General features: G+C 41.4%; 1 protein-coding gene across 1 annotated transcript in view; it reads right to left on the reverse strand.

Moving 5' to 3' along the window:
* Positions 1-17,739, reverse strand: part of cdh23 (cadherin-related 23) — a 184,721-nt gene that overhangs the window by 85,553 nt on the left and 81,429 nt on the right. The window contains exons 10-11 of the mRNA XM_085800592.1: positions 4,531-4,643; positions 2,464-2,652 (exon numbers count right to left, since the gene is read on the reverse strand). Coding sequence (XP_085656718.1) covers positions 2,464-2,652; positions 4,531-4,643 — 302 coding nt within the window. The remainder of the gene's footprint in view (positions 1-2,463; positions 2,653-4,530; positions 4,644-17,739) is intronic.

Genomic DNA, 17,739 nt, shown 5'->3' on the forward strand with positions numbered 1-17,739 from the left:
ATCCAATATGCAGGGATGTCACCTCAAACTGCCCATAAACGTAATTGCCCGTCCATTTGCCTCTGCCTTTAGAAGCCCCCAATAAAAGCACCCTGTCAGATGCAACTGACACAAAGTTTAGTGACAAGTTCCAGCAGCAAAAGTTTTAAAGATGCTAGCCGAGCAGAAGAGGATATGAAGGCAGCAACAGACACACAGAGAGAGGTAACTACCACTTGTGTCATAGTCTAAGAAATGAAACGTCTGCCTATAATCCTTCACACTCGGAAAAAGTGAGATTACAGCACAGGTGTAGCAGAGTGTGAATGAGTGTGTGTATCGGCAATGACAAGCAGGTTTAAAGGATCAAAACAGCAATAAAAAACTGCCAAGACAAAAAAAACAAAAAAGCGCCATGTTAAAATGGAGAGTACATGCAGTTTCTATGCCTATAGCAAATGACTGGAGAGAACAGCTTTATTTTTCATTTGTGTGTGAAATTCTATGCATTTTGTTTTGTGATGTGAAGATGAGTTGGACAGTGAGTTTTAACAAATTGACAGGTTGTGAAGAATTGTTTTCTATTGGAGCATCTTTGGTTATGACAATTTCTAAATGACCAAAGCTACACCCTCGTTTATGGTGAGCGGTCTTAGTTGATGATGATGTAGAGTTAAGTGACTGGGTGCTGTGGTAATTTGTTGGTAAAACTTATCACACAGCAGGTGTCTGGGACAGTCGTCACCACTGCATTCGCAGCACTAACCCTCTCTGCCTCGCCATCGCAACTCACCATCCTTGGAATGAATAAACTTTCTGCTAAATACTCCTGAATATTCCTCCTTCAAGTACTTTATTTCTCTGCTGTCTGCTCTTCTCTCTGCTTAATCCTGCTCCACCAATTATTCAGACTTATTCAGACTGGTTTTGCTTCATTGCGGGCTACTTTCTGTTCACAGTTTTTACTTGGTATTCCTTCTTTCCTCTGTTCGGCTCTCCTTTCCTCTCCATATGTCTGTCTCTCTTTACTCTCCACCTTTTTTCTCTATCCACTTGACTTGCAGTTATCTGTCAAATTCCACCCTGGCGGCTGCTGTGCCTGAATCAATCAGAGTTGACTAGCTTTCGGCTTATCTGCACCCTAGGTGATTGATTTTCCTCGTTAGGTATAATTTGATGCTCTATCCCATCTCTTCCAGAGCAAATTAAATTGTAGTCGAGTCCAATGCGCTGGTGTGAGCGGGCATGTGCACATATGAGAGAGGGAGAGAGTAAGTGAGAGAGAGAGGTAGAATGGCAGAGCAAGCATAAAGTGAAAAAGTGTTTGAGTTTGGTGTGTGCGTTGGTGAATGTGTGTGACTGTGTGTGTCACCACATTAGGTTGATAGATCCAGCTAATGCAAAGTGGCAGACACACTAAAGCATACTAAAGCACACTGTTGTACACTGCTGCTGACAGTGCACACACACACACACACACACACAGACACACACACACACACAGCTGCCATGCATGCAGTTCCATAGACATGGCCAATGTTTTTTCAGCTGTTGCATTTCTAAACAGGATAAATCTAAAGCCACAAACAAGAAGACATCTCACATGGAGCACTTCTAGTTGTCGTTGTTGAAACATTTTTATCAGATCAAATCAAGAAAGACACATCTCGTAAACCTGAAGAATCCTTTATTGGAGCCTTGTGTCACAGCCAATTGAAATCCTCCTTTAGTGCCAACATCAGCTTGTTGATTAATAGCAATAACTTCTCTACACTAAAATGTGAGGCTAGTTGATTTTACATAGTTAAATTTTGATTAAATTTATGTAATACACTGAGCTCTGCGCTCTAGACCACTAAATTTGGCACACCTTATTTTTCAATACTTGATCCAAATACAGAATGTCCTCATTCAAAACTATTAAGTTTTTAATGTAAAATGATTTGTATAATTTGAGAGAACATTTAACTGGAAAATGGGACTTCCACACTAATAACCTTAGAGAACACAGGCCGCCTGGACAGCATTTTAATCAGTTTTAACTTTTTAACATTTTAACTTCAAGTTACTTCATGACAAGTTGTTTAATGTTAATTAGGGATTGCTGATATGACTTGCCCCTGGCATTCAGCTGCTGGTCGAATGTTTTGTACACTGATCCTTATAAGAAAAGCGAGACAACAGATTTTACTGTTGGAGTTTAGTGATTCTTATTTTTCAATCCCATATGCAGTGAAACACTACTCTGTAGAGGTTCCCTGCTGTAAACAAGGGCAACACTAGCAGGCTCAGGATGGGTCGGTTTTATTTCATTTAATACTGATCCTCATGATGAGCTCAGGGCATCTGTACTTTCAATCATAAGGCTTAGTGTAATCACAGCCCCTTCTGGATAAGAGCATCAGCCGGATGTTAATAATGCTGTGAGTGGTTATGACGGTGGCATTCAGACACATTCATGACATGACATTAAGACAAACTCACCTCATCTTTGTCTTCAGCCTGGATGAAGAGGGGCAGGGCAAAGCCCACCTGGGCCAGTTCAGTGATGCGGACTCTGTACTCAGAGCTGTTGAACTTTGGGGCGTTGTCGTTCTTGTCAATTAGCAAAATGGTGAAGGTGGTCATCACTGTCGCCTCTGATGGACTGCGATCATCCTTCAACTCTGTGGCCTTATAGAGAGCAACAGAGGGAAGTGGCAATTGTAGAGAGAATAAGAGAGATCAAGAGGGAGAGACATGAGACGCATTTGATTGCACCGAAAATGTCATTCTAGATGGAGGCAGTCAGCACGCAATCTCAACCAGGTATTTACAGCTGTTCATTTATTGGATCAAAAAGTGGACAGTCGGACTCAAAGCAATCATAGAAATAGGCTCAAAGTGAGGCCAAGAGAGGGGCAGCACATGAGCATCCACACATACACACACACACACAGACACACAATGAGATTAAGGAGAAAGGAGTCCCATTGAGAAGACACAATTACACACTATCCCTGTTTCTGGCTGCCTGAGTATTAAAGATGTGAGAGGCTGCTGAAATGAAAAAAAAAAATGGTGGAGAAAGATGGGAATGGGCAGCTGTGGTCTCATTTATTGATGGAGGGGTGTCAGAAGCAGTAGGAGAAGAGGCAGGTACAACATGCTGGTGTCTGGGTAATCAAGGTAGTTTAGCCTTTCTCCTTCCAACGCCACTGAATCATTTGACCGCGACCTCCACACGCTCAGCACTATCTAAGCTGCCTGAAGTTGAGAAATTAGTTGTATTACTATGGCACACCGCAATCAATAGTAGCACCACCTAAGATTGCACAAGTCGAGAGAGGGAGAGAAAATGTAGAGGGGAAAAAATCCATATCTTATAAATACATTTTTTGGGCGACATCTTTTCGTTTTCAGCTCTTTCGCTTATTTGTACTTTTTTTTCTTTGTAATTATTGATTTCAATTAAGAAGATAGACTGAGGCAGGGATATGTTAGCTAGAATCTCTTTTGTATTAAACATTACAGTCAGTTGTATCTAAGCAGTCTCTCATAAAAATGTTACACAAACTGTTTTTGTTTATTTTTTTTTAAATAATTGAAGCCAAATAAGTAAATACATGAGAGGCAGTGAGGCCATTAACTGCTCTTAAATGCCATTTATTTTCCCATCCAGGTGCAAATGATTTGACTTGACAAGCCATCCAAATCCACAACGTGACATTGCAGTTACACACACAAAAGAAACTAGGTCTTTGATCACAAATCCTCCCACTTTCAGTAGCATTTGGAAAGCCATTTCACACACCCTCTCACACCCTGTGGGAACCGCTTGGCGCACAAGACTGGAAGGGAAGAAATGACTGCTAGAAAGAGCAGGGCACACTGGACAAGGTGGGACGGCGGTGGGTGGGGCGTGGTTGAGGGTTAGAGGGCAGGGCCGACATGCTTAAAACGCCAAGTGAGAGAGACTTTTGGCTCAGTAGAGGGACGGAGGGATTTTGAGACTGTACCCGCTTCACACACACACACACACACACACACACACACACACACAAAAGAAAGAAATAGAGAGAAGAATAAAGAAGCCCTAAGCATCGAGGAGGACTCTAAATCCTATTCCTTTCTCTTGTCCTCCTCCGCTCCTCCTGTCCTCCCTGGCTGCTGTTCACTGAGCTCAAGCCTCTGAAGGGGACATTATCACACAATCACACAAATGACTCCACTGACAAGTCCAATAAAGGCACATGAATATTGACACAGCCTCCACAGGGACATGCAGTATGGCAAGATGTTCTATTTAGTCAATGTTATGTATAGTATTGACCTTGAAATCTTTCCTTATTGGAACCGTGTGTTTGTACAATATGTACAGTGCAAGCAAGGGGTGAAGTGCAGCATTTAGCAGGTCCTCTGAGGCAATAGAAGACTCTGACACTGCATTGATTTAATACACTATCATATCAAAGCTCTCTCGATCCACTTGCGAAACAGACTTACAATCCTCCTGTATAGGCAGCGACTGTCCCTCCACTGCCCCCCTCCCCCTGTCATTCAGCAGCTCACCTTGACAGTGAGAGTGAATCCCGCTGAGTAGAGTGGGTTTTCTCTGTCCAGCTGGCCGCTCACTGTCAGAGACCCACTGATGTAGTCCAAGGCAAAAACGCTGTTGGTGTTGCCTGAATGAATAGATGGATAGTTGGAGAGAGAGAGAGAGATAGAGAGAAATAGAGAGAGAGAGAGGCAAAGATAAGATAGTCAGAGGCAAAACTGGCATTGTGGATAATTCAACATAACCCCTGGGACGCAGCAAGAAGCTTGTGGAGGGACAGGTGGAGGAAGAGCTATGTGCATGTCTCTATTTCATGCAATATGGATACAGCTTTTGCTGTGCTGTCTTGTGTCTCACTAGCTGCCTTCGGCTGACCGGCCACCTCCAACCTGTCCACAAGCTGCCTCTGCTGCATCTCTTTTGTTTCATCCGTCACTGCCTGCCCTCCTTCCACTGCTTCTCTTTCTTCTTTAGCATCCTTGTCCCCTTCACCTCTGTACTGGGTGTATGCCAGGGTGACTGCATTCACATCCACTGAATCTTTATTCATCAATTATTGCGACAATCTAATATAAAATATTCCCTGTGGAGTTATTGACCAGTAGTCAGGCTATGTTTCATGTTATTCTGCTGACCTACAGATGACAGTGGTGCAGCACAAAAATGTTCACCAATACACCAATACAGCCAGTGAAGATGACTCTTGTCCCATTAAAATATACACAAAATATTAAAAAACATTTTTTTTTAAAGTTTTTATGAGTTAGGTTTTTAGGACATTTAACTGTTTAAAATCCAATGCGGGATTTCAAAAATAAATTTGACTATATGATTTGAATCAAATCCAATTTCCCTTTTTAATATTCAGAAAAAAAGTATGGCCTAATTTTATTTCTTTAAGATTCTGTTGAGGAAGTTGTCAAATGACATTTAAATTTCTAAAACTCAAGACAATATGTTTGCATATAAGGCTGCTTGAATACTGTTAGCACATTGAACATTTCCCCTGAACCACATCTCTTCACAAGAGCTGATGAACTTAGTTACAGTCTATAGACTCCTTCAAAGACAAGCATTATGAACGCTGCACTCTTTCATTAACAAGTTCAAATGTGTTCGGTGTTCTCTATTCACTTCAATTAACCAGGTTAAAATATTACACTGAGACCCACTTGAGTCATCCCCTCATATTTTCTTATTCCCTCTCTTCCTTTTTAAATTACTGTCCTACTTGTTAACTTTCTTGCCACTCTTCCACACTTAGATGCCATGCTCTCATTTCTGTCTCTCATTTGGGGCGTCTTGCTGCTGTTGCCGGTTAATTACAGTGGGGATGAACACTGAGATATGGCAAAGTGCAATATCTTAATCACAGGAGGAAATGCTTTTGATAAAAGGTAAAATGTATCATGACATAATGGATTAAGCATTACGGTGCTGCATGGCCTATGACTCATTCTCCAACATGCTTGTTTCATACAGACCACAGCAAAACTCACATCATCATCACCATCATCACCAATTTCATGTATATTTTATTATCAGTGAAAATGAAATGCAGAAATCACCACTGCCAATGAAATCACCATAATTGCAATATCTATTATCTATGGTTCAGCCCTAAATTACACACAGTGAATTGAGAAAACAATTGAACAGGTGCTATTTTCATTGTTATTCTTTGTGACTGCCACATATCTTGTGTCAGACCTGAGGAGCCCCTCTGCAATCTTTAGATAGTAGCAGTTCATACATGCGAATGTTATCGAACAATCTGCTCAGTGGAAGGCAAACAGTGGAGCAGACAGGGCTGAATGAGAGAGCTGTGACCCAGAAGTCATTCACTTATGCCTTGTTAATATGGACCATTCTTACACTATCAATATTAACAATACTTGTCACTGTGTATATTAAATGTCAGGAGGAATGATAAAAAACAAACATGCCATGTGAAATAATTCCTTTACATATGTTCACCAGTCCACCATAAACACATACAGTAGCAGATTTCAGTTCAATAAATTGCCTTTAATATAAAGTAAATTAAATATACAAAATGCATGCTGTCACCAGACTTATAGGAAACCAGTACTTCACTGCTGGCATTTCTACTACCCCTGTTTCCCCGTCAATATGTGAAACACAATTGTAATTTCCTTTTTGGCTCAGCGTCCTGTGTGCAGACTGCTGCACTCATCTCTTTTCTCTTTTATGAGCATAAGTTTGAAAAAATAAATACATTTGCTAGAAAGTGTCTAAATTCATAGAGGGGAGCTTAGCTCCAGCTTTTAGTTGCTGATCACAAAATCATTTTGCTTCTCTTTTTAAACACAAGTTAGTTGATGGGTATATCCAAAAACAGCAGCCACTTTTTTATATTTAAAATAAAAATCTAATAAGAAAGCATTTTTTCAATAAACAAGTGATTATTTTCTCACAATTGTTGATCTACGTTGAACTGTGTCTCCATAATTCTATGACATCAGACAAAAAAGATTGACTTGCTTAAATATACAGTAATAATTTCAATGTAAAAGTTTTCTTTCCTGCATGTATACGTGCATGTGAAAAACCAATTCACATTACTTTTTTCCAAGTAGTCCACACCATGAACCTTGAGCTGCACTTTGAGGGATTAAGAATCACTCTCTTTCAGATAGTTTATAGTAATAGCTGAGGTCTAGACTCCAGAGAAACGTGGTCAGGTGGTAAGTCTACAGTGCACAACGGCTAAGGTCAACAGATTAACCCATGCTTGTGTTCCCCACCCCCTACTGGCTGCTCTATTATTGTCCTGCACCTAGCCTGGAATGGAGAGGAGGGAAACTACAGAACAAAGAGCACAGGGGGGGTGTGGAGGAGAGGAGGGAGGCCAGCAGAGAGAGCACAGCCCTTGGGTAATTAGCCTGGATTGAGGCCAAAAGGTGAGGAGAAGTGAGGGAGGGAGAAAGGACAAAAAATCACTGCTGATTATATCCAGCTTATGTAATCTGTTTAATTGTGCGACCGAATGAATTAAAGTGTGGAAATGTGGCACTTGGTGAATTCTTCATCGCTCAAGGTCTGAGAATGAAAAAAAAAAAATGCTTAAAATGAAGAAGATTTACATTGAAACCAGTTGAGGCACATGCACATGATCTCCAAAAGAAAAATGCACCAATTTATATGGGTAACATTGTTTGACTACACCTTCAATAACCATAAAAAATCCACAAGTTTAAATTTTTAATCAATTTGATTTTCTAACTACTCTGATGGTTAAGGCCTGGTCAAGTATAAGCCTGGTTACTTTAACTTTAGGGTTACCTGCTTACAATAATAAGGACCTGGTTAGAGAAGAGTTCAGTCAATAGAACACCATGTCCAAAAACAGTCCCAAGAAACTAAGTTTGAATTGTTTGGCAAGACCTGCAGAAATACATCCTTTTTTTGCTGACTCTGCAGGCCACCATCAATGTAGAGAAATGTAACTACCAAGTTTATCAAGGTATCTTAACGGATAATGTCAGTGACAGTCCACCTGCTGTAGAAGCTGAGTGAGATGCAGCAGGACAAGATCCTTAAAACATTAAGGTGCATCTGCTACAATAAAGAAATGGCTGCAGTCTCATTTTTGTTTGGGCAAGAATTTCAATCTGTTGGTAACAGGGGAAATTAACTCTTCCAGAACAACAAGTGGACAGTGAAACAGACAATCACCAGACCCGTTACTAAATGAAGATCCTATGTAATCAATAAGTTGCTATTCCTATCTGTGCAGAAGACTGATCTTGGAAACAAACGCCTAAACATTTTGTGTCACTTAGCAGTGAAAATAAGCTGACAACATGCATTTGTTTATTCTTCCTGATGGGCGGGGCAGTCAGGGGGTACAGGGTGATGATTAGTGGGGGGTACCGTGCATCAGGAAGTCAGAGCCACTCAGTTTGGGCATCATGCCTCTAAATTGGTTTGTCAGCTTCAGTGGCCTGACTACAATGCCAATCTACTCCAACAGCCGCTCCTTAACCAGTCGACTGGGCACTCACCTGGCCAGGCAATGACCGGCATGTACACACAAACACACACACACACCTGTGCTGTGCTGTGATGTACATGTGCATGGGAACAGCAGACTGTCGGACTCTATGCATCCGGTAAAGAAGCTTTGACTGGCTGCTTCAGGCTCCGCTGCTGAGCCTTCCACCTCGGCTCCGCTGTGTGTTGAGCTTGACCAGAGAGACAGACTGAAATTACACAGAGTGACTCACAGGTCCCACTGAGAGAGAAAATATAATCATATTCTAATTGCTGATAGAGAGCATTCTCCAGTGATCTGCCAGGACACTGTGATTAGACCCCCAGGGGGTGAAAACTGCTGCACGCACACACATGCACACACATGCACACACACACACACAGAGCACAAATAATCGTTCATATTCATATATAGTGGTGATGTCTTTCATGTGTGCATTAACGTTTAGGTATTTCGATCGAATTCGACTGAATTCTTATGTAGATTGAGTGCAAGATTATGTGTGTGTGTGTGTGTGTGTGTGTGTGAGAGTGTGTGTCAGAGTGCATGAGGCACTAACTGGCAGAGTCGGACTGTATGATGTGAGACTCCAGGGGAATTAGCCATGCTCTCACATTACCGACAGTACTGGACTGGAAAATGAGAAACCATGCCATGATTTTGCGTAGAGTGGGGTGCAAGCTGAAATGCACTCAAACACACACTCATACACACACACCTAAATAAATGCCCATAACGAAACACACAAACAGCTATTATTTCCTTGTGGTTCAAATGTAGTGTGTGCAATAGTCTCAATAGCTAGTACTCCAATTACAAGATGAATGTAATCCAAATAATTTGCCACTTTGAATAATCTCACTATTACCAAAGCATACAGAAAAACACGGGTGCGGATTTCACATTATCTATTGACACACATTTAAATTCTTGTGTCACGAACAATGAAGTGAAGGCTCATTTACTGAGAACAGTTTGCTTATTGAAATTCTCTCCTCCTCTTACAAAGAGGAAAACTGTGAGCGTCGAGGCAGAGAGGGAAAATAGAGAGGCTAGAGAAATAGGAGAGACCCGAGCCGCAAAAGTGGAAATCATACATGTGTAGTTATTATGTGGGGATTGCCCAGGAGAACGGGAGAAATAAGGAGTTTGAGTTGATGAGTTCAATTGGACATGCAACAAGTAGATGACGACGACTTTCTCCGAGCAATGAGCTTTTGAGGACAGCTGAAGCAGGAGTTCTCCAAGTGTAATCGCCATGACTAAGCTAGTGACAACTATTTTCTCTAGTTTGTGACAACACCATGGGGGCGCTGGAACATTCTAGTAATGTGATATGGCATGCAGCCAGTGTTCAGAGTCTTGAGGCTAAGATTTTGTGTACTTTGATAAATGTACACAAATTAGTGTCACTTTTAAGGATTACGCCTACAGGCAAATCGTGCTGATGATGTTCAACTTATTGTCATCAAACTGCTCTGACTTCCAAATCTAAATGAAAAGCTCCGCACATACACCGACTTGCTTGTGCACACGCTTGTCTGTGCATTGACACACACCCTTCAGTGTGCGACAGCTACTAGTGCATATGTATGTGTTTTTGTGTGTGTGATGCAGAGTGATAATGGCCCTGTGGGTGTCTCGCCATTGGCAGACAGGCTGCATTTCATGAATACTCAATAAACTAGTTTTATGAAAAGAAGTTTTTCTTCAAAACAGGTTCAAGGACAAATATTCTAAGACAATGCCTGACAGATGAAAGCAAGGCTCCGTTTTTGCCCAGGTACCCAATAGCTTCATATATGTGGTTAGATGCTGGAGGAGGTCCTGTAGCCTCAGATTTGACTGGCAGTTCCTCCTGATCTATCTGGAGGAGGACCTGTTGTTCAGGAAGCTTTGCCTGTTGTTTTCAAATACCAATAAGGAGAGTAAGTGTGAGGACTTGTGCAACATTTTGCATTATTCTGCATTGACGACTGTGGTCATAATGGCACACACTGATCTTTCAACAGGAACTGGGGCCAAAGTTCTAATAAATTCAGCTCTGATATGCTTTAAATAGAGTGACCTCGATAACACACGTCCAGTGAGAATCCTGCATTAACAGAAGGCTGCAGTTATTAACTTTCTGAACTTATTTGAGTTAGATAACTTTATGCAATCTTGGTGAAAAACCTCAAGCGTGATAGAAAATGTCAGAAAGAGGATGTGGATGCAAGTTAAAAAATGTGCAGCTATCCCTTAAATGCTGTTTACATTCCTGTAGGATGGGTAATGCATTACTTAACGCTCCATATCTGTGGTGCAACCTCACACATGCTGGGTGTGTTTAGTGTGAAACATGTGGGAGGTTCCCCCCATGTTTATAGCCTGCAAGCTAATAAACCAGTAGGAGTTGCATGTTCTGTAACTGGAACATGATCCTGCACCTGCTTCCCACCAGCCATCATGGCTAATTGCCTTTAAAGAACTCCATACCTAAATGGAGGTGCAACTTCTTTCAGCTGAACATGGGTCTCTTTAATGATGAGCAGCTCTCAAGGAAAATAATAAAACTCAGTGTTACTGATTGTTGGATCAATTTTATTTTCAAGTGGGCATTGAGCTGGGTTAGTGGAGTCTTATCTCTGTGCAAGTACGTGTGTGGGCACATGTGTACGTTGTTTTTTTTTAAGTAGACTACCATACCTGGGATTTACCCCTCTATCTGATTTTATTTCTGTGCAGTTTGCTAGATGATACAAAATCTGTTTCTGTGCATTCAGTTCACAACAACAGCTGGCTGGAAGACAGAGGCAGAGGAAATTAGGTTTGACATCTGGAAATGTGCTTGTTCAGAAGCAGATACCAAAGGATAACATTTCTGAAAGCCAGAAGGATCCACTTCATCCTGCAGAAAAAAAAACAGAAATAAAGGGGGAGCTCAATAGAAACAAAAAGTGAGGGTGTGCTTTTAAAATATTTAATCTTAATTTATAGTATGAAGTGGTAAGTGCATGCATCTGTGTGGCGCTGGCTGACTGAGGAAACCATGATTAGTATGGATTAAACTGAATAAATGAATGGAGGATATAAAAGACCAAATGAGAAAATACTACTGTATACCACTAAGTCCTACAGTATATCGTAGTCAGTGAGGTCCAAGACTGATTGTGAACAGAGCTAGACTCAACTAGCGTTGGGATTGTGTTGTGATCAGTGTCCCGCAGACTATCTGCCTCCTCCGAGAGATTACATAGCAACGAGCTGCCGAGAGCCTCAGAGCGTCTAATTGAAAACCCAGAGAAATCCCAGCGACGTGGCAGTCACAATAAGAGTTCCCCATAGAATAACAGGTATTAGCCTTGTCCATATTACAGCATGCCCACTGAAACGAGTTAGGTAGTAGCAGCGTGGAATCAAAGCATCAGGGTGTAGCAGTACTGAAGGATAGAGATACGTCTGGAAAAGCAGACGAGGGGAAATAATCGCCTTTACTACTTATCGGCCTATCCAGGCGGGAAATGGCGAGACCATACCTGTCTGACCCGTATGCTGTGAGGAGGCAGGAAGATGAAGCCAGTTGTCCCCGTCTGCATGTCTGACCCACTGCACTGGACAGGATTGCCTGTCTCACTCTTGTGACAGGGGCAGACGGGGTGTTCACATACTGCCCCCGACAAAGGCCATGGATGTCGGTGGACGCCTGAGGCTACGCTGTGTCTGTGTCAGGGCATTTTGCTGACTCACTCTGCCGCCTCTGACAAACTTCAAAACAGTGTAGGTTTCTTGTTTTTTTTTTTAGTAAGTAGAAAAATTAAGTTATCTTCTTTTATCAATTTAGACTATTATTCTGCTTGAGTTGCAGCAAATTAAAATCCAATGCAGCTGATTCTTTGCTGCAGTTTCCACAACACTGAGATGTTGCAATGAGAAAGGAAGAATCATCTAAAAGGAAAGAAATGGATAGAGATGGAAAAGGGCTTAAGATGGGATTAGTTGTGCTTGTGTGTGACAAAAGAGATAGAAACAAGCACACACAGATAAACAAGAGGCTGACACGAAAGGCTGGGAGGATGCCCTTTTATTCAGTGAAAAGCTAGGCTGATTTTTCTTCTGCTTGTTCTTACACTATTACTACAGCACAGTGGAGAGGCTACACAAACTTTACACTAGAGCTCAACTCTTATCCTGATGGACAGCAATACTCTTGGACAGGACTTGTTGGCCTCTATCTCTCTGTAATAGGGAATCACAGATAACCAAGCTCCTTTTACACAGGCAAAGGTGAACAAATAAAAGGTGAACCCTGATTTTTCCCCTTTTCCCATTTTACCTGTTTCCGTCTTTGTGTGAAGTGAGGCTAATATGTATGCGTGTGGACATCCTCACATGAACGTGTACTGCGCGGACACTATGCCAGAAGGAGTCCATCTGGGCTTAAGAGTGTCAGTCCCTGAGGTTGTTAGTGTCAGTGAGACTGACCAAGGCTGTCTGTGCTCCTGCCCTGGTTGTCCTTGGGGTGAGTTTGAGTGGATAATGGCTGACGTTTTAGGATTGTTTGTTACTGGAGCTGTTGGCCAATAGCTAGGCCTGGGGTGATATATATCAATATCACAGAAGCTATAGCTGAGATACTTTTTTTTCTTTATTTAAGAAAAACCTCTAGGGGTTTATACAGTATTTGGTAGTTAACTTAAAACATTTAACAATTGGGCTCAAGATGGAGATCATGCAGGTGTAAGACTAGAATTCAAAAGGTCATTTAATATTCTTAACAGCCACTGGAGTCATAGCAACCAATAAAACAAGATTGCACAAGCAGATATTAGATTCTCTCAACATATTGTTGAACATCTGGTACATTCTTCTGCTATCTTTCCTGCATGTCGTAATGGGCCAATTACAAGTATGAGCCGAGAACAAATTTATTCTTTCAAACAGGACTTAAATGCAATACATACACAATACATACACCATACAGTATAATATTGTTCCAGTGGCCAAATTAGGCTGACCTATAAAATGTTATGATGACCATGGAAGATCACTGTTTTTTTACACAGGAAATGTGTCTCTTTAAATTAGAGTTTTATATCAGGGGAAGTGTAAAAAGTCTAAAAAGGAGAAGTTCCAAAGATAGAAAGGTAACAGAAATAAGTGCCAATGTACCTCTAAAACTTTTATCTGATCAGTGATGAGTTGTCAGTGACTCTGCAAATCCTGCTCTAATAAAAAGGGCTTGCAGATATTACAAATGCATTAATTAACAAAAATCTTTGAGACCCATGATTTCATTCCAGTCCAGCATGCCTCCGAGCAATGTTAGCCAGACTAACATGATTACTGGCAGATTAAAGATGATGACACTATTACTATTTTTTGTATATATTATCCAGTTACTATTCTATTTCTTTTTCATCTCGTTTGCTTAAATGCTTTTTTAAAACACAGAGAACATGGTTAATGCTGCTTTTAAACTTTAGGCTTTGATAATCATACTGTGAATCACAACTGAGATGTTCATGTCTACATCATTAAACATTAAATGCACATGCGGATGGTGGATGTCACCGTTTCACATAAAAAAGGAAATATAAGGAGCAATTAGAGCAGCATCTACAAGGATGAGTATTACGTCATTAAATCTATATCACCTCAATGTATGTTTGTTTATGTTTGTTTAGAGCAACACCCACTAATGTGTTTTTAACCTTTAATTTCATTATCGAACCTAAGAGTATCTGTTATTGTTGGAGCATTTTGGATCTGATACAAATACAAGTTTAGTGGCAAAATCCTACAGAAAGTTCTGATCAGCAGTGGGCTAAGGCAAGAGCTTATCATGAGACCAGTGGGTCAGAGGTCCAATAAGGGATACACTGAACCCTGTAGGCCAGGGATTTACCATCCCAACCGCCCCCTGAATCTCTACCATCATTACAAACAATAACAACTGCAACATTGGAGGCAGCACTCTGCCGTGATGTTATCTCTCGTACACATCAAATCCCAGATCTGCCCTCTCATTGGAGGAGGGAGAGGAAATCCTCATCTTGAATCCCACAATCATTAGCATAAATCACAGCTGCAATTAAAACCTCGTTTATCTTAATTACCGAACTAATGAGACGAGTCCCCCAGGAGTGAGCCGTGCTCTCTGAGGACACTTGGGGCGAGGAGCAGGAAGGCAAGAGAGGCGTTGTGCAGAGTCGCACTTAAGTCTGCCAATGAGAATGCCCTCACACTAATCTGACTGCAGCAGAACACGCAGGCTTGAATAGACAGAGACACATGTGCAAGTACACACATACAAGCACACACAGCAAAATACAAACAAAATAAGACAAAAACACGTGCACCTACAGACACACACACAGAAACACACACACACACACACACACACACACACACACACACACACACACACACACACACACACACACACACACACACACACACACACACACACACACAATGCATCATCTGACAACCTTACCCTCCCACCTTTGTCTCCTGGCGCTGCATCACCCTTCAACTTCCATTATCTATCAAACTCATAATGATTTTATCAAGCCTACAGGCTCCATCTCCATAAGGGCTTAGTGCGGTGCTATAACTCTTGATTTTGCAACGACTGGGAATACATCGCACCACCTAATTAATGTCTTTTTAATGCTCTTCTCCTCTAGAGCTTAACTCAGCCCTTCAACTTTGCAACAAACACAACACACAACAATACAGCATGTGGCAGCAGACGGTAAGTAAGACTGAGTAGGTGTGTGCAGTGAATGGGAGCAGAGTGTTTGTGGTGAGCTCTATGAAGAAATGGGCCAGCCTGTGTGACTCCGTGTCCTGAGTGTACGGCAATCAAGTGCATACGCGCATCGGAGCGTACACACTCACAAATAATACATGACTGTGCACATGCTCACATGCATGTACACACACACGGGGTCAAATTCCTTAGTTCATCAGTGAGGTCAGGCGGTGACTCAGCAGATGGCAGAACAATGAATATCTTTATCACCCAAAATTCCCATGGTGCACCAGGCTTATCAAGCAGTGCCAGCCCTTATCAGCCAGCTGGCAATACTAGAAGCACCGATGTCCTTCCATCCTGGCCATTCAGGGCTCAACAGGGGGCATGCAGAGTTTAAAGGATACAGTCCACACACGGCTATAATCCTCCCAGCGGGTGTTTATTCTCACCACATAGATCAATGTTTCAGTCCTGAAGGATCTACAAGGGATTTTTCCTCCCTCAGGATCGAAACGTTGATTGTGGTGAAAATAAACACCCTACGGGGGTATTAAAGTAGTATTACAACGGTGCATGGACCGCAGAGTCAAAAGTGTTAGTGTTTTTTATCTTAATAAGAAAATGGGGTTTACCAGGAGAGGTAAGGAAAATCCACGCTAAAGGGAAGCTAAAGAAACTCTCATGATCATTTGTTCTTGTTGACAAGAACAAACAGAAGACATCTGAATCAAATAAACCCTCCCAAAAATAAGAGAAATAATTATATATGTTTCCTGGAACAATTCTTGCTACAAATTAATAAAATATATTAATTATTCAGTATAGCTTTAATGCACATAAAAGCTTAGGCACTGCAAGCACCAAGATTCAAGAGCTAATTTGAATTAAAGAGTTTTTCTAATCACTGGAGTTATTTGATCATCAAGTAAATGTCAAAAAGGATGTCTGGCTGCCGTGAGGATAAAATCAGTACTGCAAAATAAAAGAGGGAACATAGAAGGACTCACTTTGCATCCATTTCATGCTCTGACCTTTGTGTGCACAATTACAACACAAAGCAAAACAGATGGTGCCACATTCTGTGGATGCTACGGCAGGAGTTATTGTCACTGTCATGTTATTGAGCTGTGTTCATTGAGTTACAGTGACTAAGATAACCTGGTTACAGTATAAACACGACAGCTGCATTAATCTGAGCATTGACAGAATCCAGTTAAAAGTGTATGTAAACTCGGTGAATCTCCTGTGAATATCAACTCACTGTGTTTATTTCTCTCTCTGTGCTTATTGTAGCTTGTACCTTGCAGCATTTCAGTGTTTTCACATCTGGCTGTGCAAGTGCAACACAACTTTGAGTTTCACAGCTTTGCAAATTAGGTTATTCTTTGCAGCAGTGACCACAGTCAGGGCACTGGAGTGCACAGAAAGTTCAATTTCCCAGACCTGGGACAATCTGAAGAAGAGGGAGATTAATGAGGAATGCTCTCTTGGTAACAGAAGTGTGGTCAGGTAAACACATGAAACCTTGAACAGAACTCAGCGTTCAAGAAAATAACAGTGTGGCTATGTGTAAACGCAGTATAGCAAGCAGACAAATATGAACAGAATCATTGCCTTCTCTGCCACTTGCTGAGACTCTCCAAGATACAATTTTTGTCATTAAAAGTTTGTAATGATTTCTTTATCCTGCAAACTTACCAGCGTCAATCTGTATCATGTCATTGCATTGATAAGGCGATAAAGTAAGATAGTCTATTTGTTAAAACTCTACATCTGGATCATCACCAGAATCTAACTCGGAGCTCCTTGTCTGTCCACCAAGTTTTGTGGAAATCTTTGCATGAGTTTTTGTGATATCCTCTTGGCACACTGGCAGACACTGGCATCATCACATCCTTGGCAGAGGTAAGACAACTCAGTTCAGGAGTATTAAAGCAGCATCACTGCTACAGCCTTATCAGCACCATGCAAACTGTAGCTTCCTCTTTCCATTAAAGTAAAACTCTATGGTCAAATAACAGCTACACAGATTATAGATTTTAGGGGGAAGAACCAATACGGTGGTCATTACCACTGATGCTTTGTCACAGCGCACTTAACCCAACAGCTTATGTGACATATGTAATAAAACAATCGAAACAACACGAGCACGCAACAAGAGAAAATCATAAGATCACCCTCTTCTGCCAAGGGTAAAATGTGTCATTTAGACAAATTATAATCCCCCTTTTGACAGCATGAGCCAACTTGAGAATGATAACACTAAATGAAGCCTGACTACTACACAAGCGAACCAAACAGTGATTAATAACTGCATACAGGCAGGCCTATTCTCCAATTCTGAGGCGATGCTCTCTGTTGGTATTGACTGTTGTGCTTGATGAGACTTGTCTATTATAGCTGTGGGATTATGATAAGAAGTGATCGATTCCCCTCTCTGTGCTGTGGATGTCAGATTGATTT

This window comes from Trachurus japonicus, chromosome 15 (genome assembly GCF_045865225.1).
Source record: "Trachurus japonicus isolate A0001 chromosome 15, Traja_1.0".
Taxonomy (NCBI): Eukaryota; Metazoa; Chordata; class Actinopteri; order Carangiformes; family Carangidae; genus Trachurus; species Trachurus japonicus.